Source organism: Tinamus guttatus, unplaced genomic scaffold, assembly GCF_059628265.1.
Source record: "Tinamus guttatus ecotype Peru unplaced genomic scaffold, ASM5962826v1 Tinamus_guttatus_pri_ptg000218l, whole genome shotgun sequence".
Taxonomy (NCBI): Eukaryota; Metazoa; Chordata; class Aves; order Tinamiformes; family Tinamidae; genus Tinamus; species Tinamus guttatus.
Window position 1 is genome coordinate 4028068 of NW_028288752.1, and position 21868 is coordinate 4049935.

The window sequence follows — 21868 nt, forward strand, 5'->3', positions numbered from 1 at the left end:
TTCAGCCAAGCTACTTGGAGAAAGCACCAAAAGCCTAGAGCACTCCAGCACGTGAAGTTTGGAGAATCCCATGCATAATTCTCACATAAACACAGAGTTTCGGCTACCCGGGCCACTTTGATGCTGCTTATAGCAGGTAAAAGAGGTAGACAAGGCCTTACTTCATACCTGTCCTCCTAAAAAGTCTGGACTCTAGATTCTTGTAACCTACATCCCTGTGTTTGGAAAGGGACTTCAGCACTTCAGAAGTCCTTTTTTCCTTAGGCATCTCGAATACCTCAGCTAAAGAAAAAGGATACAACTAATACCAGCAAACATCACTGCTCGAGGGAAAGAAGGAAGCTTTGTCTGATCTTGAATAGAAGGGAAAACATTCATAACAAACCCAAGAGGACACAAGAAAAGATAGTTTCCTCAAACACAGAGCAATCTGCAGCACTTGCATTCCTCATCCCAAACAATGCACCCCACGGCATTAAGCCCAGACTTGTCATAGTACAGTTGCCCTTAAGTCTTTCAATTGAGATGGAATTTGTAAAACTACATGCTTTAAAAAGCACTAGATATGATTCCTAATTTAAAGTCTCTATTCACATTCAGAAAGTAGCCTTCAAGGTAGTCAAGCACAAGTCTGACATGCCTATTTTACATTGCTGTTTCCAAAAACTGCTTGTTATAGATTAATCAGGATCTGCTTACAATATAAAAACAACTTCTCTTAAACTTTAAGGCCTCTCCAATATTGTCATGCTAAGTACAATTCAGAGCCCTTAGCCTCTAATCTTCAGAAAAAGAGCCTATGTAGGCAGACTTCAGACTGCCTGCAGCAACTGGGATAAAACCAAGGCTTCTGGCTTGTCCCGAAGGCCACATTTTCCTAGGCACATACAATTAACACCAGTTTTTTTTAGCCTGACTCCTTTACTATTTAGCATGGGCCTTGCAAAGCATGTTAAAGCCATAGACTGAGTCCAACACAGCTGTGGGATTTCATTCCTCAACAGCAACCATTTTAAGACACCTTCACAATTCACCATAAACTAGTCTGCTCAGAGGTTCTCTCCAGCTTATACCCTACATTGGGCAAAGTTAAAGGATGCTGACCTTGCAGGGTGGATGTGACAAGCACACATTTATACAGGTATGTCCACTTGCAACAAGTGCGCAACAATTTTATTCACAGCCTCCTCTACCCGAGATGAGCACAGCATTGGGACATGCAGGATGGGACTAGGCAGTGCAACAGACCTCCCCAAATTCTTCAAAAAAAGCTCTCCCTCACTCAAAATACTTGGCACATGCAAGCCAAGGAACTGTGTGGTGCTGACAGCACAGATTGCCAAGCATGCAAATCTCAGTTCATTTAGCTGCTCTGCTATCCCATCTCACAGCTCTGCATGCAACACCCCAAGCAGGAAATTCTGTCCTCAAAGTCTTCTTCCACCACATGGAAAGCCTGCCTCATTGCAGATATCCATATTACCTATGCCTGTTGGCACACAGTTTGGTACTTGGGCCCTCAGTATGGAGCAGGCAGCTTTATATTTGTAAACAGAGCATAATGCAACAGCATATTGCTCATGTACAGAAATTTTCCACAGGATGGTTGAGGTTGGAAGGGACCTCTGGAGACCACCCAGTCCAACCCTGATGTCCAGCTGTAACACTAGATGTCCCCCACAAACACTGAGTGCACTTCCATTGCTAAACTGTCATCTTGCAGGAAAGCAGCCTTCCAGAAAGCACCAAAAACCACAGGACTCTACCCAAAACATCTTGTTCTGCAGACTGCACCTCCCTGATAAGTTGGGATATGGAGCGACTTGGACAAAACCCACCACAGGCTGCAGAAACAGCATCACACAAACCAAGGTGGGTCATCAGTTTGTGTTCAAGACAACTGACCTCAGCCAGACCAGTTCCTTCCTCATTTTTGATATCTAAGTACATTGGTAACAATAGCAGACTACTAAATATGAGAAACAGACACAGCTTCAAAACATCCAACACTAGCTTCACCTATTTGTTCACTATTCCTCCCCACCACCACTTGCTTTCTTTTCCAGCTGCTGGAGAGCAGCACCCAACTAGGATAAACCCATGGGCCTGACTCAGTTCTATTGTTTCCAAATGAAATTTAAAGCGCAGTTAAAAACACTCCTGAAAACCCCTGTTTTCCCAAGCCCCCCAAAAAGCAGTTGAATAAGAGCTAAGGAGGCCCTCCCACACACACCGCTCAGCAAATCACCAATTTCGCTACTAAAACAGCTGTCGGGGCCCACAGCAGCGGGGATGGTGGTGGTAGCAGCCAGTAGGCCCTGAAGGTGCTACCAGGCCCCTCCCCTCCGGCCTGTCTCCAGCCTCGCAGCAACCTGTGGGTTTCCAGCAGGACCTCTGCCTTACACACCGATTTTCCCCTTCATTGATGAAAACAGGGAAGATTAAAGAGAAAGAGAGCCAAGAGGCTTCACACAGGTGGCCAGAAGTCAGCTCTAGAGCCGTTTCAATCAGGTTTTCCCTGAAACCCAAAAACTCTTAAGAGGGTGCAGTTGGAGGTTTTAGCTTCTCTGAAAAACTTGCATTTTATTTATTTTTTTAAAATATATTTAAATCCCTCCTGCCCTGTGGCCAGGTCCCCACTCACCAGCAATGTTGGGGGGCACCTCCAAATTGACATTGACGAAGAAGCGGATGCTGTCTCCCGAGACTATGGAGGAGTTCACCGTGTCGAAGAGCTCCTCGCCACCCGCCTCCTCCTTGGCCTCGCAGCCATCGTCTGTGTCGCACTTGAGGTACCCTGCAGGCGAGAAGATGGTAAAGAAGCTGTTGATGGTCACTGCCACCCACATCTGAAGATTGGGGTGGGTGACATAACACCAAGTGCCACCACCATGCCAGAAGAGTGGCCCATGGTGGCCAATGTCAGCCTCACTCTTGGGTGATAGCTCCAGTGTGGGAGGCTCCAGGAGCTCGATGGCCCGGAGTCTGCCCATCAAGCACAAGACTTTTTAAAGGTTTCATTCTGGGTGGAAACAGTTTAGGATGTTAGGTCTCAACTCAGGAAGCAGAGACACACTCTCCTTTATTTTTTTGAGTGTTTTCAGAAGTGTGGCAGACACGGAGCTCCTGACACTGCAGCCACTCCACCAAGGCCAGGTCACAGCTTGCAGATCCATACAGGGCAGGCTCCTCTAAGGCCAAAAACTCTGCATGAAGACCATGATGCTGAAGGCAGAGCTGCCTCTTGGCCTCAGCCCACCCACTTCCCCTCAAACTCAACCTTTTTGCCATCTCCAGTTACTAGCACTACAGTCATTCTCCACACAACTTCACAACTCAAAACTGAGAAAAAAGGTTTCCAGGGAGACACCTGGTACAGACTTGACGCTTCCCACAAAGCTGAGGAACAGGTCAGAGGAGGCAGGGACATAAAGATAAACAAATTTCCCAATTAAAATTGGCAATTCTTCATCCTTTGGCAAGACGTAAGATTACAGCTTAACCTAGCCTGTTTTCCCCAACAGCAAACTAGCACCTCGCAGTATTTTATTCCAGAGCTAGAGGACTCCTGTGTTCATGCATCATGTTTAATTAGAAGAATTAGAAACACTATAGAACAGCCATTTTTACATTACTAGAATTATTCAGCAGCTTCTACCCATTTTCCTGACAAGTCTTTTATGCCTAATTTGAAGCAGGAGGGATATATTTTATTAGTTTGCTTTAGGCACTATAGCAAAATGAAAAGCATGAGCTCCAAGGCAGACTTGAATGGAAACTCTAAAATATTGATGGCATTTATTTTTTCTTTTAAGCATCATAAAAGGAAATGCAGATGCAACAGCACCAAGAGCAGCAGTTAAAGCACCACGTTCTTGAAATATCAAGCTGGCTGCTTGACACTGCAAAAACAAGCCCTGAACAGAGAGACCACAAACAGGAACTTGATGAACCAGGACACAGACTGCAGCACTTCCTGCTGCAAGCTCCATCCTGACATTTGTACTTGTCCCCACATGCAGACTAATAACACACACTTGGCATCTATTTCCCAAGGATAGCCCTAGCCTGTCCCAGGATCCAGAACACCCAAACCTTTAAGTGATTTCTGCTCAACAGTGCTTATCTAAAGCACAAGCAACAACTGTTTCCCCTTCCCTACCACTACCTGCCAAGCAGCCAGCAAAACACACAGAACATCCTACCCTTTACCACGGATGGAGTTTAAGACAGCTTTTACATCTCTGTAAGGCAGAAATTGGGCTAAAGCACTTAACATAAGTAGAGTGATGACAGCATGAGAATTAATTAGAAACACCTCAACATAGGTATGGTGCCACTATGGGCACCACACTGGGAGGTCTTTCCTCTGTAGAAGGCAGTCACTTGAGGACCAAATCTGTTTCCAGTTATCCCTGCCACCCTTGGGGAAGCCATGTATGATCAATATATAAAAAATATGTTTGGAAGAGGTGACAGTAGCAATTTAACAAAGAAAACTGATCATTAACCTGCTGGCTCTGTCAAAACTCTCCCTCAAAGACAACTCAGCTCATCTATGATCATGGTGGCTAGATGCATTCCTCATCTCTAACCCCAACCAGCCTGACTGGTACTTTCTAACTTGGATGACTGATTTCCCCCATCTGTAGACAGCACCAGTGGCCCCTGCAAATATTAGGGCTGTCAGCAAATCTAGGTATTAGTTGAGCTTCCCTATGCACAACAGGGAATCAGGCCTCAGTGATTCACAGTAGTGCCCAGGGGCAGACAGGGATGCCCACCACTGCCTGACCTTTCAAATCTTGGAGTCACCATCCTGGTTATGCCCAAGTAAGCTGTCACAACAAGTCTGTACAGCTCCCTTCTCCTTAGCGGGTCATACCAAAGGCACACAGGGGCTGAGGCAGTTCAAGCACACAATACCACTTTATCCCAGCTGCAGGGCTGGCAGTTGAGTTTTTCCAGCATCCTGATGCAATTAAGACACAAATGAGCAAGAGAACCTATGAGAAGGTTATCCATTTGCTTTCCAAGCCTTCCACAACTGGCTTAAGGAAGAAGTGGCAGCAGCAGGTCCTGAAAGCAGAGTTGGAGACGGGAAGAAACAGTGCAGGAGCTGGAAGGGCAAGGGTGGAGTAAGATCACAGGGTTGGGCAGAGGTCACCGAGGACTCTGGCAAGGGAAGCATCCTCAGTTCCTCCCTCTTTAGGGGAGGAAAGAGCAGAACAAAAGGCAGCCGAGCAGCATGTCCCTTGGGCAAGGGATGAACAAAACACTTGCATTGCAAATAATCCTGAATCTGGGCTGTACAGGAACTGAGCTTCCAGGCAGGTGTCTGCTTTGTCACTAACCTTAAACTTGGAGCCACTCCTACTTTGAGCCCTTCAGCCAGTGACTTTACTAGAGATTTTAACATAGCAGTGATTTGCTCCTGTCAAGGGTAGATATCAAGAAGATAAAAAAAACTACTTACCTGTCTTCTAGATGCAGACATTTTCCCTTCCCTCTGAATAGGACTCAACAGCCACCCCCAACTCTGGGGGTTTTCCCACCACCCTGAGGGATAACCCAGGGCCACCCTCTGCCCATGCTGCTTGACTACTGCAGATGCTATGGGCAACAGCAGAATAGGTTCACATCTCCTGGGGGGGCAGGTGCTGATCTGCCTTTTAAAGCAGTTTGGAGCAGGGCCTGATGCAGACATGGCATAATTTGGCCTCCTTCAGATGTTTGTAATTGTGAACTGATAAATATTGATCAGGTTTCCACATGGAGTAGCAGCTTGGCAACATTTCTTAGCCTGTGCTGTGAGCAGTTCCTGAGGGGTACAAGTCACACCTTTGCATATTGCCCAAAACTGGCTGAAAGATTCTACTATGAAATTTTTATCCATGACCACTATGCGCATCACTGGGTTGTCTTCACTCAAAACCAACATTCACCAAAGTGCTATGAGATACTACACAGTAGTGAGTCAAATCTGAGTAGTGAGTCAAATTTCAGCCTGTAAAATAGTCATTTTGCCTATACAAAATAATTTCTGCTAAGCAGAAGTACCAGATAGTGGCTTTTTTCACTGGGGAGCCCTCAAGTCACATGCACACTTTGCTTGACACTAAACTTCAAATGGCAGCAAGTCTTTTATGGCCATAGACCAAGTACATGGTGTGAGCCAGCCTGCAGCATTAACCCATCAGTGGGGTGCTAGCCTGGAAGAAATAGTTTCCCCATAGCCAGGAGGAGATGGAAGGAGAAAGGCTTAGTCTGTATATATATATGCAACTTATATCTAGAGAGAAGCAACAGCGCAACCTCACAAGAGGTAAAACACTGGATTGCAAGAAGCTGCCGGAGTTGGAACTAAGTTAAAGCTGGCTGAAACAGACACAGCCCTCTTGCACATTGAGGATCTGATGCTGGGATCAGAAGGATCTGCTTGGCACCTTTGTGTGCAAGGGCAGAAAGTCAAAGAATGTAGCTGCTGACAAACCCAAACACCCTCCTTCAGTGCTGCAGCTGAAGAGCAGCAGGGAAATACAAAAGCCACTCTTTACATATGGCCAAAGCATCTGTACTTTCAGCTGCCTATGGTCTTGCACCTCAGCTCACCATCTGTGATATTAAAATAAGCCCCACTCATTTTACAGGGTGCAGAGAAATGGATGCATTTCCTTCTCCAAAGCTGAGCACTAAGCACTTGCAGTAATTCCTCAGCCATTGATTCATCCTCCAAGTTGACTATTAATTCATCCTCCACGTTGAAATCACACTGAAGGATAAACTATATAGTTAAAGTGCTTCAACATAATGGCAACAAGCCTCAAACCTCAAGACTTTTCCCTCAAGCTTTACAGGACTGAACCTTCTTGTCCTCATCACCACATTTCACAGGAGCAGCACAGCAGAGCTGTTCATTTCACATGTGCCATCAGGGCTCATGCAAGGACCCTGTTGAAGATCGAAGTCCCCTGGTGTACCCTGCCTACGTCTGGGGCCAGTTGGAACTGCACCTTTTGCAGTTCATGCCTAGTCTGGGTTTATCTTGTCCTCCTCATTTTGCCATTATTCGAAATCAACTCCAGCTTCTCAAATCTGCTTTACCCTCTCCTCTCACTGCATCCTCCAGTCCTGTGACTAACCTTCCCCCTATCTGCACAGGCTGTTTCCCTGCAGCTCTTTTGCTTCTGAGCTGTGTTTTAACCATTTCTGATGGGAAAAGCAGCAAGTGAGCTGCAGCAGTTGAAGGTGACACCACCTCTCCCAGCTGTTTGAGCAGTACCTGGCAGCTAAAGCAATAAAAGTCAGCAGAGCAATGGTTACAAGAAAGCATCACTTCAAGGCTCACCACGTTCTCCAGAAATGCTTAATTGCTCTGTGGGAGCAGCACTCTCAGCCCAGGGGCTGCAGACTTCTCCAAAGCAGCAGAGATCTTCAGCTGTCAAGCTCAGCCGCCCAGGGGACCTGAAGCTATACTCCTGATGAGCACCTTTCTCAGTTTTTAATAAGTCTTTTCCTCAAACTTTTGTGCCACACCATAGCCAGGAAGGCTAGTTAGGCTTTTGCATGTTTTTTCAGAACCTTTTTCTGAGAATACTATTTTGGCTGAAGGAATAGCTCACAGAGTGGTTAAGCATACTAAACCCTCCTCCCAAGTGATTAGCCTAGCAGAAGTCAGCAGCTGAGGAAAAGACGACAAAAACCCCTCAGCTATCAGGAATCCTGAAGACCTGCTCCTCTTGTCCCTCTGCCCACCCAGCACAGCATGACAAGTCAGCAAATCAGGGGTGTTTTTTGAAAGGATATAAATGAAGTGCCCCATACCTTGGCCATCATGGTTTCAAACTGCAGTGCCAGGTTAACTTCACTTTGCTGACCCAAGCCTGAGACATTTGGGCTGAGAGACCATTTGTAATGCAGCATCCTCTCATGTCTCAGGTTATGAGACTGGCATAACACTTTGCTGTGCCTTATAGGAGGCACAAAGCCAAGTGCTGAACATTAACCAACATTTGCATCTGTAAGCATGTGTGCTAGCCAGGAGGTGAGGAGGACAGATGCATCTGTCCACCCTGATGCATGCACAGTAAGGCAGACAACATCTAAGGAGGTTTTCCAGCAGGTCAGGCATTTCCCCTTCTGGCATTGCTCAGATGTCACACAGCTCTAGGCACATACTTGCTCCATAACAAGAATTTCTCCTTCAGAAAAGATTTTCTTATTGTTTTAGTAGCAGTTACACAGATAAGGTTAAGACACATATCCTTGGATTTATCTGTCAAGTCTCAAAAGCTGGATTTCTGAAGGACCATATATATATACACACCATGTTAACACTCCCAATACTCAAATCAACTATCTGAAAACACCTGTTTTAGGCTGCTTTGTAAACTGGAGGTAAGTACAGGTCCAGAAGTGTTGTCAGTTACAGTACTTCTGCTTGCACAGCAATGCCTACTCCCTCAGTCAAATCAAAGCCTCACAGCAGTTGGTGTCTCCCCGAAAGCCTCAAAATCCAGAATCACGCAATAGTATCTGTTTAAGAAAGCAGAGCTTCCCTCTCCCATGAAAATGCTTCAAAAAGCCATAAACCTGAAACACACTGAGATTCTTTTGAGCACTTATGATTGGAAAGTCAGCAAGATAAGCTAGCCATGTCAAAAGACATCCCAGGTTTAAGTGAGTTTCTAGGCACTGAACAGTGAGCTGTGGGTTAGCTCCTTTTATTGGTTTTGCAAGAAAGCACTTGCAGTCTTCCTGCCAGAAGGCGAGTGCAGCGGTATGGCACTGCTCCTGTTCAGTTCAGCAGCCCCAGTCATTTTCCCCTGGAAAATAAAGGAAAAGGGAAAGACTCTCCTTCCAGTATCCCTACTTCAGAAATACTGGTCACCAAGCCCAATCCACTCAAGACAAAAATCCAGTCATTGGCCTCCCTGCTGTTTCACATAGGCCAAATTCTCTGTAGCAGTCACTGAAACACAGAGGTTTGCCAAGTTCTGGTCTTCGAGACCTACTCCTGTCCACTTCATCTGAAGCAGCACAGTTTAATTAAGGAGTAACAGGACAGGTAGTAATTCATACTTGATTTTAAAAGCAAAAGAAACCCCCACCAGCTAAAATATAGGTACTGCCCTAAAGCCAGGTCTGGTTCTCCAAATATTCAGTACTGATTAAAAAATGATTTTAAGATTCTCAAAAGGTCTTAGTTCACCTAAAATCTAGTTAGGATACAGGTATTAAGCTTCTTTAAAATATTCCCCTGGTTTTCCCTATTGCTGTAGAATTCAGCATGCTTTACCAAAAATAGACACTAATTTAAGAAAGGCATGAGGTTTTAATTAGCCTGAGCCAAAGTGATCAGCCTGAGCTGCAAGCTAAAGTGTAGAATTGCTGCATCTCAGGGAAAACACCTAAGTTCCCTGCATTAGGTAAAAAGCAAACATGGGATTCCTGAGAGAGGGAAACACTTTGTGCAGTCATCACCACTCTGCACACTATTCTAGAAACTGTTTTAAATCACGTGCTGCTCACACATGTACATATACCCCAAAGCAAGCTCCAGGTCATCTCATACATGGATTTTGAGATAGTTAAGCTTTTTTGGAGACAAAAAGTGAAAGCAATTAGATGAACAAAACAGCCTTAGATAAATGCTTGCCTAAGTTGGCACCTGCCTGCAGAAGTTAAACTTGAGAAATAGTCTCCACCAACCATTTATCACAGCAATCTGAAAAGCAGTCTAGAAAAGATTTCCCTTCTTACTGAAAAAAATTACTGCATGTCAGACAAGAACAATCGCAGAGCTGTAGCCACAGGACAATACTCTCCAGAGGCTGCTATCAAGTCACATTTTGCAAGGCTGTCTCCCACAAAATTAAACATTTAGGCCACGCTGATTAAATAAAGCAGCTCTGCATACTGCTGGATGCTTACTAGAATTTTAAGCTTTTTCCTTTGATTCATGGCTGAGAGATTCCCTGGCAAGACTAACTATTTTTGCCTCGAGGAGATTTACCAGTTGTCTAACAGGCAGCCACGTGGACAAGATTTATGTCAGCCCAAGGGAAGAGAACCTCAGATTAGGGTTGCTCACAGGCTGTGTTGACAGGCTGTTGTGGGATGGGTGCTGACATGAGCAAGAGGGGTCCAGTGGGCTTCCCTAGTTTGCCTCCCATGCTTGTGTTAGGAGGCCTCCTTTAGGAATCTTAATGGTACAAGTTGGGACAGGTTGGTGAATGACTTCTGTTGGCTGGTTTTATCCCAATGCTTTGGCTCCAGGTCCTGTGCAAGTCGTTCAAGGATCAGAAGAGGTAGGGAAGGGTTGGGTGATGCCTCTATGCTGTTGAGGAGCTGCAGCAAGCCCAAAAGATGAGGGCTTTCTCCCTCCTGTAGGAATGGCTACATCCTACATAGATGTAAACTCTGAATACGCCAAAACCATCAGTTAAGTCAACCTTTCTAACAAAGTAGAGGTAGAAAGCATTTAACAGGGGAGCCACTAACAACAGATGCATCTCCTTGAAGTGACAGATACCTCCTCTACTGGCCAGACATGGCTTCTCAGTTGTATACTTGATGCTATTTTATATTTGTGTCTCATTATAAGAAGTCAGATGAAAAGATAAACTTCCCATTGCCACTCCAATAATAATTCATAACATAGCTGAAAGAGCTGATCTGCTACAAAAAATCCAAATAAGAAAAACACCCAGGCACTTTTGAATTAAATCCAGTATTGTATTTTGCAGCCAGATTTCTAGGAAATGTTGTGAATAATCCAAGTAATTCAGTGGGACTGTTTTGTTTTTCTCTTTTTTAAATATAAAACACAGCAGCACGTGGAATTTCAGTTCTGTAACTGAATCCACAATAAAATGAACTCTCCTGATTTTTTTTTTTTTTTTTTTAATATAGACCTGATAACTTTTATTTCTGAGAACTAAGAGACCTGCAAGCTGTCCCTTCCAGCTCTGCATAGGTAGCAGCAGTGCCTCTCCTGCTGGTAAACTGGGCATCTCCTCAGGGAAACCCGTTGGGAAAAAGGTTTGTTTTTACAGAGACGTTCAGATTAATCTCTTACTTAGGCAAACAATTCAAAGACCGATAAAGGCAATTGTAAAAAAAGAAAAAACACAGCCCACATACCAAACTGAACTGCAAACTGAAAAACAAAAACAAGCAGATAAAATATATCCAAACATCCCAAGCCAGACTGGGGCCTTGGGGCCCTTCAGCAAAACTGCTATTTATTGTGCCAGCAAAACCAATTAATAAGTCAGAGGAGACCAAACAGTAAGAGATTTGCTCTGGAAGGCAAGATTTATGCTGCAAGATCTGTTGAGCCAGCTCTAAAACAATGACACAATTCAGATATCCCTGCTCTATATTGGGATCCTTTCCTTGGGATTTTGCAAGAGGAGCCACAAAAGCCTGCCAGCTCTGCATCTTTTATCATAGAAAGTTCCTGGGTCAATTAGGAAGCTCATCACATATTGGGAGGATTTAATCACTTGGAGCTAATACAAGTTTTTGCAGCTCACCCACTTGCAAGGAGCAGGGGATGCACACCCCTCCCTTGGCCCTGGGGGCCAAGGCACAAAGCAGGGCTTGATGAGTTGCTCTAAACATTAATTGCTGAGCTCCATTTCATCAGGGCTGCAATTATGCTCAGGTTTGGATTAGGTTTATACAATCATCTCAGTCACTTAAATTTGCCAGGAAGACAACTGATTCAACAGGTAACCTTGCTGGAGATTCAGGCAGCTTAAATATACCGCCTGTGCATGAGGCCAGGAAAGGAAGGGGGAAAAAACACCAAATACTCTGCTGTGCCAGACTTTGTTCATGTACAAGAGGCTTGTTCCACTGACACAAAAGTATGAGGAAAACACGTATTTTTAATCAGCAAGGTATTTTTGTCAGAGCATAAGTATTAGAACTACTTCAATATATGGGTCAAAACAGAGAGTAGCTAACAATCTCTACCATACTTTCATTAGCAGAAATGGAGTAGACCTGTTCCTCATTTGTTGGCCTCTACAGAGCCAGCTGTTCAATAGGATATTCTTCAAGTTTTATCATGTTCATCTGCCTTCTGCAAAATACTAACAGCCACAAAACTGACTTTCAAGTCCTTCCAGCAATACTGGAGAACTGAAGAAGAGTGGAAACCTGGAACTTGTGTCTGAAGTAGATGGCCCTGGTTTACTTTCACATACACTTCTTCATGAAAATAAGCTTCTCAAACCCCAGGTTTTTACCTAGTTAACTAGCTCAAGGAGATTGTTAAGGTGTCCCAGGATGTACCAACTGTCTGAGCTTTCAGAATCGCATCCATAAAGTGAAAAATCCTACTCAGGCTTTCTTCAGCTCCTGTTTTAGCAGGAGCTAGAAGTTACGCACTTCAGTAAGTTCTTACAAATAATAAATATCCAGGAGGTGTTTTTAATTTTTTTTTATTTAAACTAAAAACTGCTTTGGTGCTGCAGTAATGACTTCACTTTTAGTCAAAACAGAAGTTCCAGCTTTAAGTTTTAACCTTGCTGTGGCTGCTCGAGAGCCCAAGGGTAAGAAAGTTAGCTGGCAGAGACAGCTTGTAGAGCAGAGCACCACATTTAATGAAAAAGCATCCTAATTACTAATGCTGCAGAAAACCATATGCGTGAGACTTCAGGACCAGATAAGAAAAACATTTGACTACATAAGAGCAGTTGTATGAGAAACAATTTCTCTATCAAGAGGAAAAAAAAAAAAAAAAAACACACAAATACTAAGGGGAACCAAGGAAGAGTTGCTGTTTTTACAGCCTAGAAAATGTACTTGACATTCTTTTAGTTTTAAAGGTGGGGCAAGAGCATCTATTGGCATCTCTACTGAATCAGCTGATCATAGCAGAGTTCATGCTGCCAAGAAACAGCTTAATGATTACAGCTGTTTCAAAAGCACTCATTTTGAAACCATGTGAAAAGGTAACTTCTTATTGTAGTTTTGGGCAAGCCCTCAGGACTCCTATACATAAAGAGCCAAAGAAATGCCTTGCAGGGCAATGAACATGCATCTTGGAAACTCCCTAGATGTGCCATTCCTAAACTCTGAGAGAAGGAAAAAAATACATATATCAGGTAATAAAAAGTGACTCATCACCTATCACCAACTGAATTTTTAAAAGTGAGTTTATATAACTGGATGGCTCTGAGGAATAGCAGTTACAGTAGAGACAAAAGGAATCCACCATATTTTTGATTACAATTGGTGTTTATATTGTGTGCAGACTTCAGGAAGTTAAACAACCTTCCCTCCTTCCGCTGAAGGACAGTGGTACAACAGGAGAAAAAAGCCATACTCTTCCATAGAGTGTTAGTGTTAAAAAAAAAACCCACCACACTATAACAAACAGTAAAGCTTTTACAGGGACTGCCACAATTGCAACTATGTACCCCAAAACATCCAGGTGTCCAGTCACTTAAGCCACCTAGAAGAATACTCAAAACAGTTGATGTGCTAAAGGCAGCTGCACTGGAAGGAGGAATACAAACCCTTTCCAACTTATTGTACTAGGACAGACACCTACACTAACATTACCTCTGGCAGAAAGGCTAAGGACAAAGCAGGTAACATGTCCTTGGAAAGCTTGCAAACAGTAGGGAAATGAAGCCTTCCTGAGATTAGGCCCTTTCTTCCCTGCTCTTCTGAGCCCAAATCCAGGGTTTGGAAAAGACAGCTTACTAAAGCTGAGTTTTTGCTTCCAGTTTCATTCTTTCAGTCCTCAGAATTGACTCTATATAGTGCTTTAGGGAAGGCAAGTGAGCCATTGCCAGAAGCCCTGTCAGGAGTAATGCTAGATCTTATGCAGCTGTATTTGGTGTATATTAACTTCCCCTTCCCAGGTGGCTTAGCCCCTGGAACAAAAAAGGCCATCACTAACTACCAGCATCTGCAAGCCTAGGTAAATGAAGCATTTTAGTCCTATGCACCTTTCCAAGGGCAAGGGAAAACATCATGAAGTTAGTCTTGAATTGGGATCAGTGTTGTGTCTCACTAAACCTCCTGCACATGATTTTTCTCTCAAAGATGAAGAATTGGGATTCTGCTACACTTCAGGCATATACTTCTGACCTTTATCAGCAAGATATCTGTAACAGCTCAGCCAACTCTGTTGAAGCAGATGTGACAGGTTTCCAGAGACCACAGCTGAACCTTTTTGCAAAGGGAAATCCTTGAGAGCACTTTGGACTGTAGAATGCATTTACTGAAGCCATCCAACATTTGCCCAATGCTCTTGGCAAGACAACCGTGAGAGGAATCTAACACCTACACATAGTCTCAGTTCCAGAAAAGAAAAACAGAATAGCTACCAGTCTGCACAGCAGGAAAACATCCTGAAAGAATGTGAAAAACAAGGAACCACCCAGGACAGTCACTGCTGGCAACATGAAGAGGATTACTTACTGATTTGAATATCTAGAACATCTACAGAATTTAAAAATGCATTCTGCTCCCAGTGCTAGATTACACAACTATCACTCAACCCCGTGTTCAGGTGCTATTTAAACGAAATGGCTCTCATATCACTTGCTTCAAGTTCTCAGCTAACCCTGTAGCCCAGCTCATCCTCTGTAAGGAGATACAATGCACAAATAAGTCAAATAATACTTGCCACTCTCTTCAAAGAAGTATCCATTTCTTGACATGGCTGCTGGCGGAGACTCTGAAAAGACAGAAAGAGGAAGCATGAGTCAATGCTGGATGTTTTCACCTTACTGCTAAACTCATTGTAAGCATCCAATGTAGCAGAAAGCCGGCCCCAAAGTACACAGGCATCAGGGATTTTTCCGAGTGTGGCAACTTTAACCTTTTGTTTATTGACCTCTGCATTTACCAGAATCTTATACAGTCACAACCACTGTCTGAAAAAAGTTAAACCATCTCAAGCATCCAGTGCTGAGACCACAAAACAGCAAGATTGAAGACCAGGACGAGATCTGACAAATATTAAGAAATGTTACATACAAATACTAATAGAGGCTAGGCTTTTGAGACGCTGCTTTTTAATAGAAGCCATAATGAAATCCAGGTTGTATCTTATGCTTGGACAAACTGAACCAGTTTAATTTGGAAAGCAACAACTCTTGATTTAGAGGCAAACTAAATTTCACATCCCATTCTGCTGCTTCTAATCATTAGGATATCCCCATACCAATGCTTGGCACTTGCAGATAAGCACAAGAACACTTCAGCCTTCCTCTGCCAGCTTCCTGAGCTGGGGTCCAGCAGCAGACACGCACCATCTGCACCAACAGGGTCTCATAAGGAAGTGAAAAAGGATGCCTTGCCGACCACAACCGAGCTTGCAAACACTGCAGCACCAGGACTAAGTCCTCTTGCTTCACTGCAGGAGACATCTTATTTCTTAAGCATCCACTTCTACCATTATTACTGATAAAGCTTTACACTACAGACAAAGGGGTGTTCAAACAACATAGGAGCACACATATCTATTCCAGGCAGGACCAAAACCTGGTACCCAGCTCTAGAGTATTGTGTTTTAGTACTGGAAGTATTGGACTAGTCAGATTGTATGGACCAACATCTCTTTGCAGCTAGATGCTGCATTATATGGGTAGTTAAGAGCTCTACTTCCAGCCCTCAGCAGAGTCACCTAGACAGTCCGTGGGAAAACAGCTACCAGATGCTGCGTTTGTGTGTTTCTTCCCAGCCAAAATGCAATCAGAAAGAAATAAGTTTACTGTCTTTCCCCACTTCAGCAGGGTAATCAAGTATTACCTACGCAAGTCTGGGATGAATTTGGGCCAACAAGGAAAGAGGTTTTGCCTGCTTTATTGTTCTACAGATTAGGCTTCCTGCTTTTGAGGTATGAGAAAGCAAGTTCCCCAAAGATCTTTTCTCTACCCCATAACTTCCTTGGCTTACAGGTTATGGGCCTTTTTCATGCCGTACTTCCAAGCATCATAATTCACTCTGGTCCATCAGGAGACTTTGCGTGCCAGACAGATGAAGGATACGACTCTGGCACTAGCTCCATTCCCCAACTTTTAGCCCTCAGCTAGAACAGGGCTAGGAGCTTGTGCCAGCTCAATGCAGACACAGGTTCCTGGAGAGACACCCTAGTGACCATTTGAAATAAAAACACAAGTCAGGGCAATTCAAGTGTCTAGTCTGAGACAGAAACATAATGTTCCAAGTTCATCCCAGAACAATGGGTTGGAGAAACAAACCCATCGTGGCCAAGGGACACCGGTTACACGGGCCAATTGTTTCCCTCCACCTGGAAGGGAAGGAGAAGATCCATCCAGGCTGATTAGTATGTTCATGATCAAGGGAAGGGTGTTTTTTTTTTTTTTTTTTTTTTTTTTTAAAGGCTCTTATTGTGTAATGATTGCATTCACGCATTTCAGCAAAACAAAGAAAATAGCCTAGGTAGGAGGATTACCTAAGGAATAGCAGAGGTCAGCATTCCCACGTAGGATGGTATATTAATTTCTCATGTCTATCACAGATTCAGAGGAAGCCTAAAGCAACAGGTTCATCCCTTGCTAGGCAAAATAGGACACCCTTTGCTTTTACTATAACTGAATCCACAACCATTCCTACAGTTTAGATAATGCCCCATGGACATAAATTCAGTCTTTCTTTATCAGAAATACCTTCTAATTGCAGCATTGCCTGGACTGACATTACCCCTTCACAGGAGACTGGTCTCATCACTGCTTGGACAAGACATGAAAAGGGCAAGGCTGGGGTATCTCAGCAGGTAGCAGCATTTCATTAGGTGGCACTGTTTCCTCTGAGTCACTAATGAGCCACAGTCCCCTAGGCAACCAGCTCAGGCAATTAACTTGGAGGTGCTGCTTTTTTTCAGATGAGTCATAAAACAGAGGTCTTAACCTTGTAATTAAAGATGCAATGGCACGTTTGGAGAGACACACATGCACAAAAATGGGCGTTCACCCTACTATGTCCTGGCTAAATTCCAGCTTTGGTAATTTAGCTTCTCTCTGTATAACATAGTCCCACAGCTCTAACCAGATTCGGTTTTCAAACAGTTGTGCTAGAGCCTTTTGAAAGGTTCTTGCAACCTCCACAGAAGGGACTGAACACATCAATATTGAGAGCTGTCTGTAATGTGCCCAGGAGGTAAAAGTTGAGAGATTATTTATACAATTCCAAACACATGCACTAGCTCAAAATCCAACATATTTGTCAAAGTGTGGGTAAGGGCAGAGTGGGGGCTACACCACCTTTGAGACCATCTAAAGGAAGCAAAATCCACAGAACTGATCAGAATAAAGGAGACAGATTGGGGGAAGATGAAGATATCTTTCCTCCTTATATCAGACCTTCACCCCCATACTCCCACAACAGGTTTGGCACTAGCAGGCTCATCTTATTTAAGAGGTTACTAGCTATTGGTAAGGCCAACTAAACCATACCTGAGTGCATGCTGAGTGCCAGACAGCAAGTCAAGCATCAGTGATCATCATTCTTCTCCTCTCGAAGCTTAGGGGAATTTAATACCCGAGGTCTCTGCTCCTTAGTCATGTTTCACTGGAGACCGGACCAAGGGGCTCAAGCTGTGCAGAGCTGACAGCAAGTCATCGTCCTCTCTCCCTTAGCAATACAGCTACAGATACACAAGCAGCTACATTTCTTATCCCCCCTCTGCTCTTGAAATTCAAAACCCCAAACAGGGGGCAGTTATGACATAACAGCTATCAATGCATTTGTTTAGCTTAGAAACTTGTTATCTCTGCCTAGTCTTTGCCAAGGCTGTTAGAGATGCACAGGACAACGCTCCAGGGTTCACCCAGGGCCACAAAAGTGCTTCCATAAAGTATAAAAATCAGACCCTGTGCTAAGTTTTGTGGGTGGAGCGCAGACATACACTCTGCTGTAGGGGAAACCTTGATTACTGACAGGTAGGAGTTGTTCGTGGACCAGCACACTCACTTCTTCAATCCACAGCAGTGTTACATGTTCCTATCCTCTGCTCATTTCTGCCAGCTTTTCCCCTAAATTTAAGCAATTAAAATCCAATGAAGCAATTTCATTAAGATACAAGATCCAGCTTCTAGAGACAAAGTTGAAAAGCATTAGTGAGAAACTAAGACTTAACACAGCATATTCCTCCCCTTTCCTCTACCTAGTAATTATCAGATAATCAGCATCCCAGCTCTTCAGACCCTCATTGAAGACCTATAGAGAAAAATCAGACTCCAGTTGCTTTCACTGTCCAGCAAGACAAGATGCCATCTTCCATCATCTGCCAAAAACCCATGAAACAGCTCTTTTAAACAATTTAACTCTTATAAAAATGAAGAAAACTGTTTACTTAGTTTCTACTGCTAACCCGCCATATTCCCCGAATACCCCAAAGGGTATGACTACTTAAATGAGATTAAATTGGACAGTCATTAGAAGCATCAGGCCATAGTTTCTTTCTCAAAAAAAGAAAATAAATAGAGCTTTTCACTAGACTTTTTCTATTCCTTATGTTCACCAAAATCAAAGGTACAGCCCACAAAAGTGTGGGAATAAGAAAATACATATTTCTTTAGACTGAAATGCATATTTGAGAAGAGACAAGATTAAAAAAATAAGCTACTAGCATTTGAAGTTGTTCCAGTGACTTGAAGAGCCAGCAAAGGCATATGAAGCTTGTCTACCCTGCTGGTTAAGTACTATAAGTTTGAGTTTAGCATTAAGACTAGGACAAATTCATTGTTCTATAGTAAGAAGTATCAGAGAGTGGACATGCTTCCTCATTTCTTACATTCTTACCATTTTTACATTTGCATTTAACAACAAAAACAGATAAAACCCTACCGTGCTGTCTTCTATTATTAAATTCCTTTGGGAGATGTGCTTCAGATCTCCCAATAACCCAGTTTAACTCTCTTGTTTTAAAGTTAGTAATAAGCTGTCTTGATCCTTGCAATATTAGAAGATTACAAATAAAAACACATTCTCTGGATACTTTGGTAACTTGATTAAAATGTTCTGCTGCTGGCATCTTCCAAGTAAACAGATCTCTACAGCTTGAGCCTTACTGCAAAGCAAAATTTATCTTTAATGAGTCTGCAGCACGGACACTTTCACAAGGGGTCCCACAGACTTCTGCAACCTTATCGTCTCCTGCCAATAAAGCTCCCCAAGTTCTGGTACTTTTTTGTTTAACAGAAGTGTACTTAGAGGCAGTATTAAACAGTTATCTGAAAAACTTTTGCATTTACAGGCTTTTAATGACAACACCTCTTCCGCTGTAGAGGCTGCCTGCATTCAAATACATCGCGAGAAAATACAGGCAGCACTATTTCAGTTGTCCCTCAAGTATTGCTCCAGGATCAGAAACATTAGGTACCTTCCTTACTGATCTTCTACCCAGGGTGTGCTCCAGCACCTCATGCCCTGCATTGCTTCCTCCTTTTCTCAGCATGGCATTACTGGAGCTTTGGAGACAATTCTGAACCTCATCAGCACATACAATGCCTTGGCTCACAGTTATCAAGAGGCAAATCACTTAAGCTAGAAGAGTTATTCAGTTGAGTAGATTTTTGTTATAATTTCAATTTTCCCAAATGCCCTTCAGGAGTAATTACCAATTCTCGGCACAACCCCAGGAGACAGTTATCCAAGAAGAGGGGGTCTTTCAAAGCATAAGGAAGTCTTCAGCTTTCAAGCAAAGTTTTGGCCTCTGCAAGTTGCCTTCCAGGAACTCACTAGTCAAGGCTGAAGCATCTATCACTACCATTAAAGAAATAGGTACAGGCTTCCCTACACAGTAAGAACATTGGAGTTGGCCAGGCTACCTCAGGTAGGCTTGGTCCCAGATCTCACTTTGAATAAGCACATGTCCTTATCCAAACCCAGGCAAAACTAGAGGAAGAAAACAAAGCTGTCCATATCCAGGACCCCACCAGACCTGGTATTTTAATATTCAGCTGTGAATTAGCTCACTTTGTCCTCCTCCCCATATCATGCACAAACAGTGCAGGACAAGGGACTTGGCAGCTGTGTGTATAACCAGAGAGCTGAACCCAGGCATCACTGCACTCATGTGATCTGGGGCAGGGATGGAGCAGCAGATTTTACTCTCACATACCTAATAGCCAAGTTGCACTGCTTTCCTCCTCCACCCAAAGTCAGCTGAAAACCAGACAGACATAATAGAAAAACCACACAAAGAATTATACCCCATGAGAAAGCCTCCTGCAGGAGAAGACTTTTTTAAAAAAATTATGGGGAACTGACAGAAAGGACTTTGCAAGTGAATACAGAAATCTCTGTATGCAGCAAGAGCTGAACAACAGGGAGAGAAAACTTCATACTTCATTTGAGACACAGAACTGGATAGCATTAGAGGAATAGGAAATGAGCCCAACTGACAGCTAATAAGAGTCTGCTGACCACATTAACCTGCTGATCAGGTCTAAAGGTATTGATATCGCAGGATTTTTCTCAGGTAACATTGCTCATGTTTATGACACAATCATTTATAATAGTGGGTGTTCTAGACAGAACCAAAAAACAAGGTTTCCTGGCAGAGGCATTTGCTGTGAGTTATTTAAAACTGTTTAAGTCAGCAAGAACTAGTGAACAGCATCATTTGAAAACCTTCCCATTTTGCCTTAAGGTATAAGCAGAAATGACAAGTGGCACAAGTAACAAGTAGCTGACCCATTCCCATGGCACTGCATACATCAACTGGAAAGCTCTAGTGAAAAACACATCTGTCAGACAGCACAAAAATAAGACATCTTTATGCTGCCATTCTGGGCAATAATGATTCACATTCTAAACAAAGGCTTGAAATTCTACCCACTTTTCTTGTATGTTACACCTTTTAGATGTAGGAAAACAAAGCATAACTCATGTTTTCAGAACTGATCACCTTAATCCAAGGAAGTGTAAGATGAGTAAGGCATGGTTGTTAATACTGCTCAGGAAAGCTCCAGGACAAAAAAGCTCCAGGTAAGTACCATGCACAGGGCCAGCTCAAGTGTAGACTTCAATCCAGAAAGCACTTTATTCTGATAAAATTAGAAAAACTGTGTTATAGAATGAGCTCAGAGCAGGGGAAAACTTTGATATTCTGTCAAATGGCAATATCAGCACTACTGCCTTCCAGGGAGGTTTATCATCAGGGGAGAAAGCCAAGATCAACAAAAGGCCTCATCTTCCCAGCAATATTACCCCCTTACTCCTTCCCCTGTCCAAAACACCATGCATGCCTCTTGAATGAATGCACACATGTCAGGGTCTCATCCTAAGCAGAGGCTGCCAGTGGTAAAATCTTCTTTCCAAAGACATGCAAGAAAGACACTTTCCTTCTTCCCTTGTTTGTTATTCAGCTGATGGCTACCGTCACAGGGAAGGGTGAAGCAGAGCCGGGCAGACAACCTGCTTGCTGTGCCCCAAAATAGAGCTCTGCCTTCTTCAGCCCAGTTAGGTTTGCACAGTGCCTCTCCATTGCAGGTGGGGAATAAGAAGCTCCTAATGCTTTCTATAGCATCCAGTTATTAAAATCTCCACTGTGACAGCCTAAGGATATACTTGAGGTGGTATTCAAAGTAAAGGTGGACTCTCTCTGCCTACATTCCTCTTGCACACCACTTTACACCACATGGCTTCATGGGTTCTCATTCTTGCGAGGCCAACAAGTCTTTGCAAAATGCTGCCAGGTGCTGAAGGACAGCCATAATGCACCACAGCCCTTTAGTCTAAGGTACCTATACACACACAGCATGCCCCAAAGTTTAAAGCAGATGTTGGTACACTGTTGCAGCCATTGGCATGGCTTCAGAGCAGACTACTGATTTCTTCTGAGACCATAAGTGGGCTGTAGAACATA

General features: G+C 43.5%; 1 protein-coding gene across 1 annotated transcript in view; it reads right to left on the reverse strand.

The window, feature by feature from the left end:
* The window catches only part of SLC4A11 (solute carrier family 4 member 11), an 85337-nt gene that overhangs the window by 57789 nt on the left and 5680 nt on the right, over positions 1-21868 (reverse strand). Inside the window, exons 2-3 of the mRNA XM_088524989.1 lie at positions 14657-14707; positions 2645-2797 (exon numbers count right to left, since the gene is read on the reverse strand). Coding sequence (XP_088381115.1) covers positions 2645-2797; positions 14657-14690 — 187 coding nt within the window. The 5' untranslated portion in view covers positions 14691-14707. The remainder of the gene's footprint in view (positions 1-2644; positions 2798-14656; positions 14708-21868) is intronic.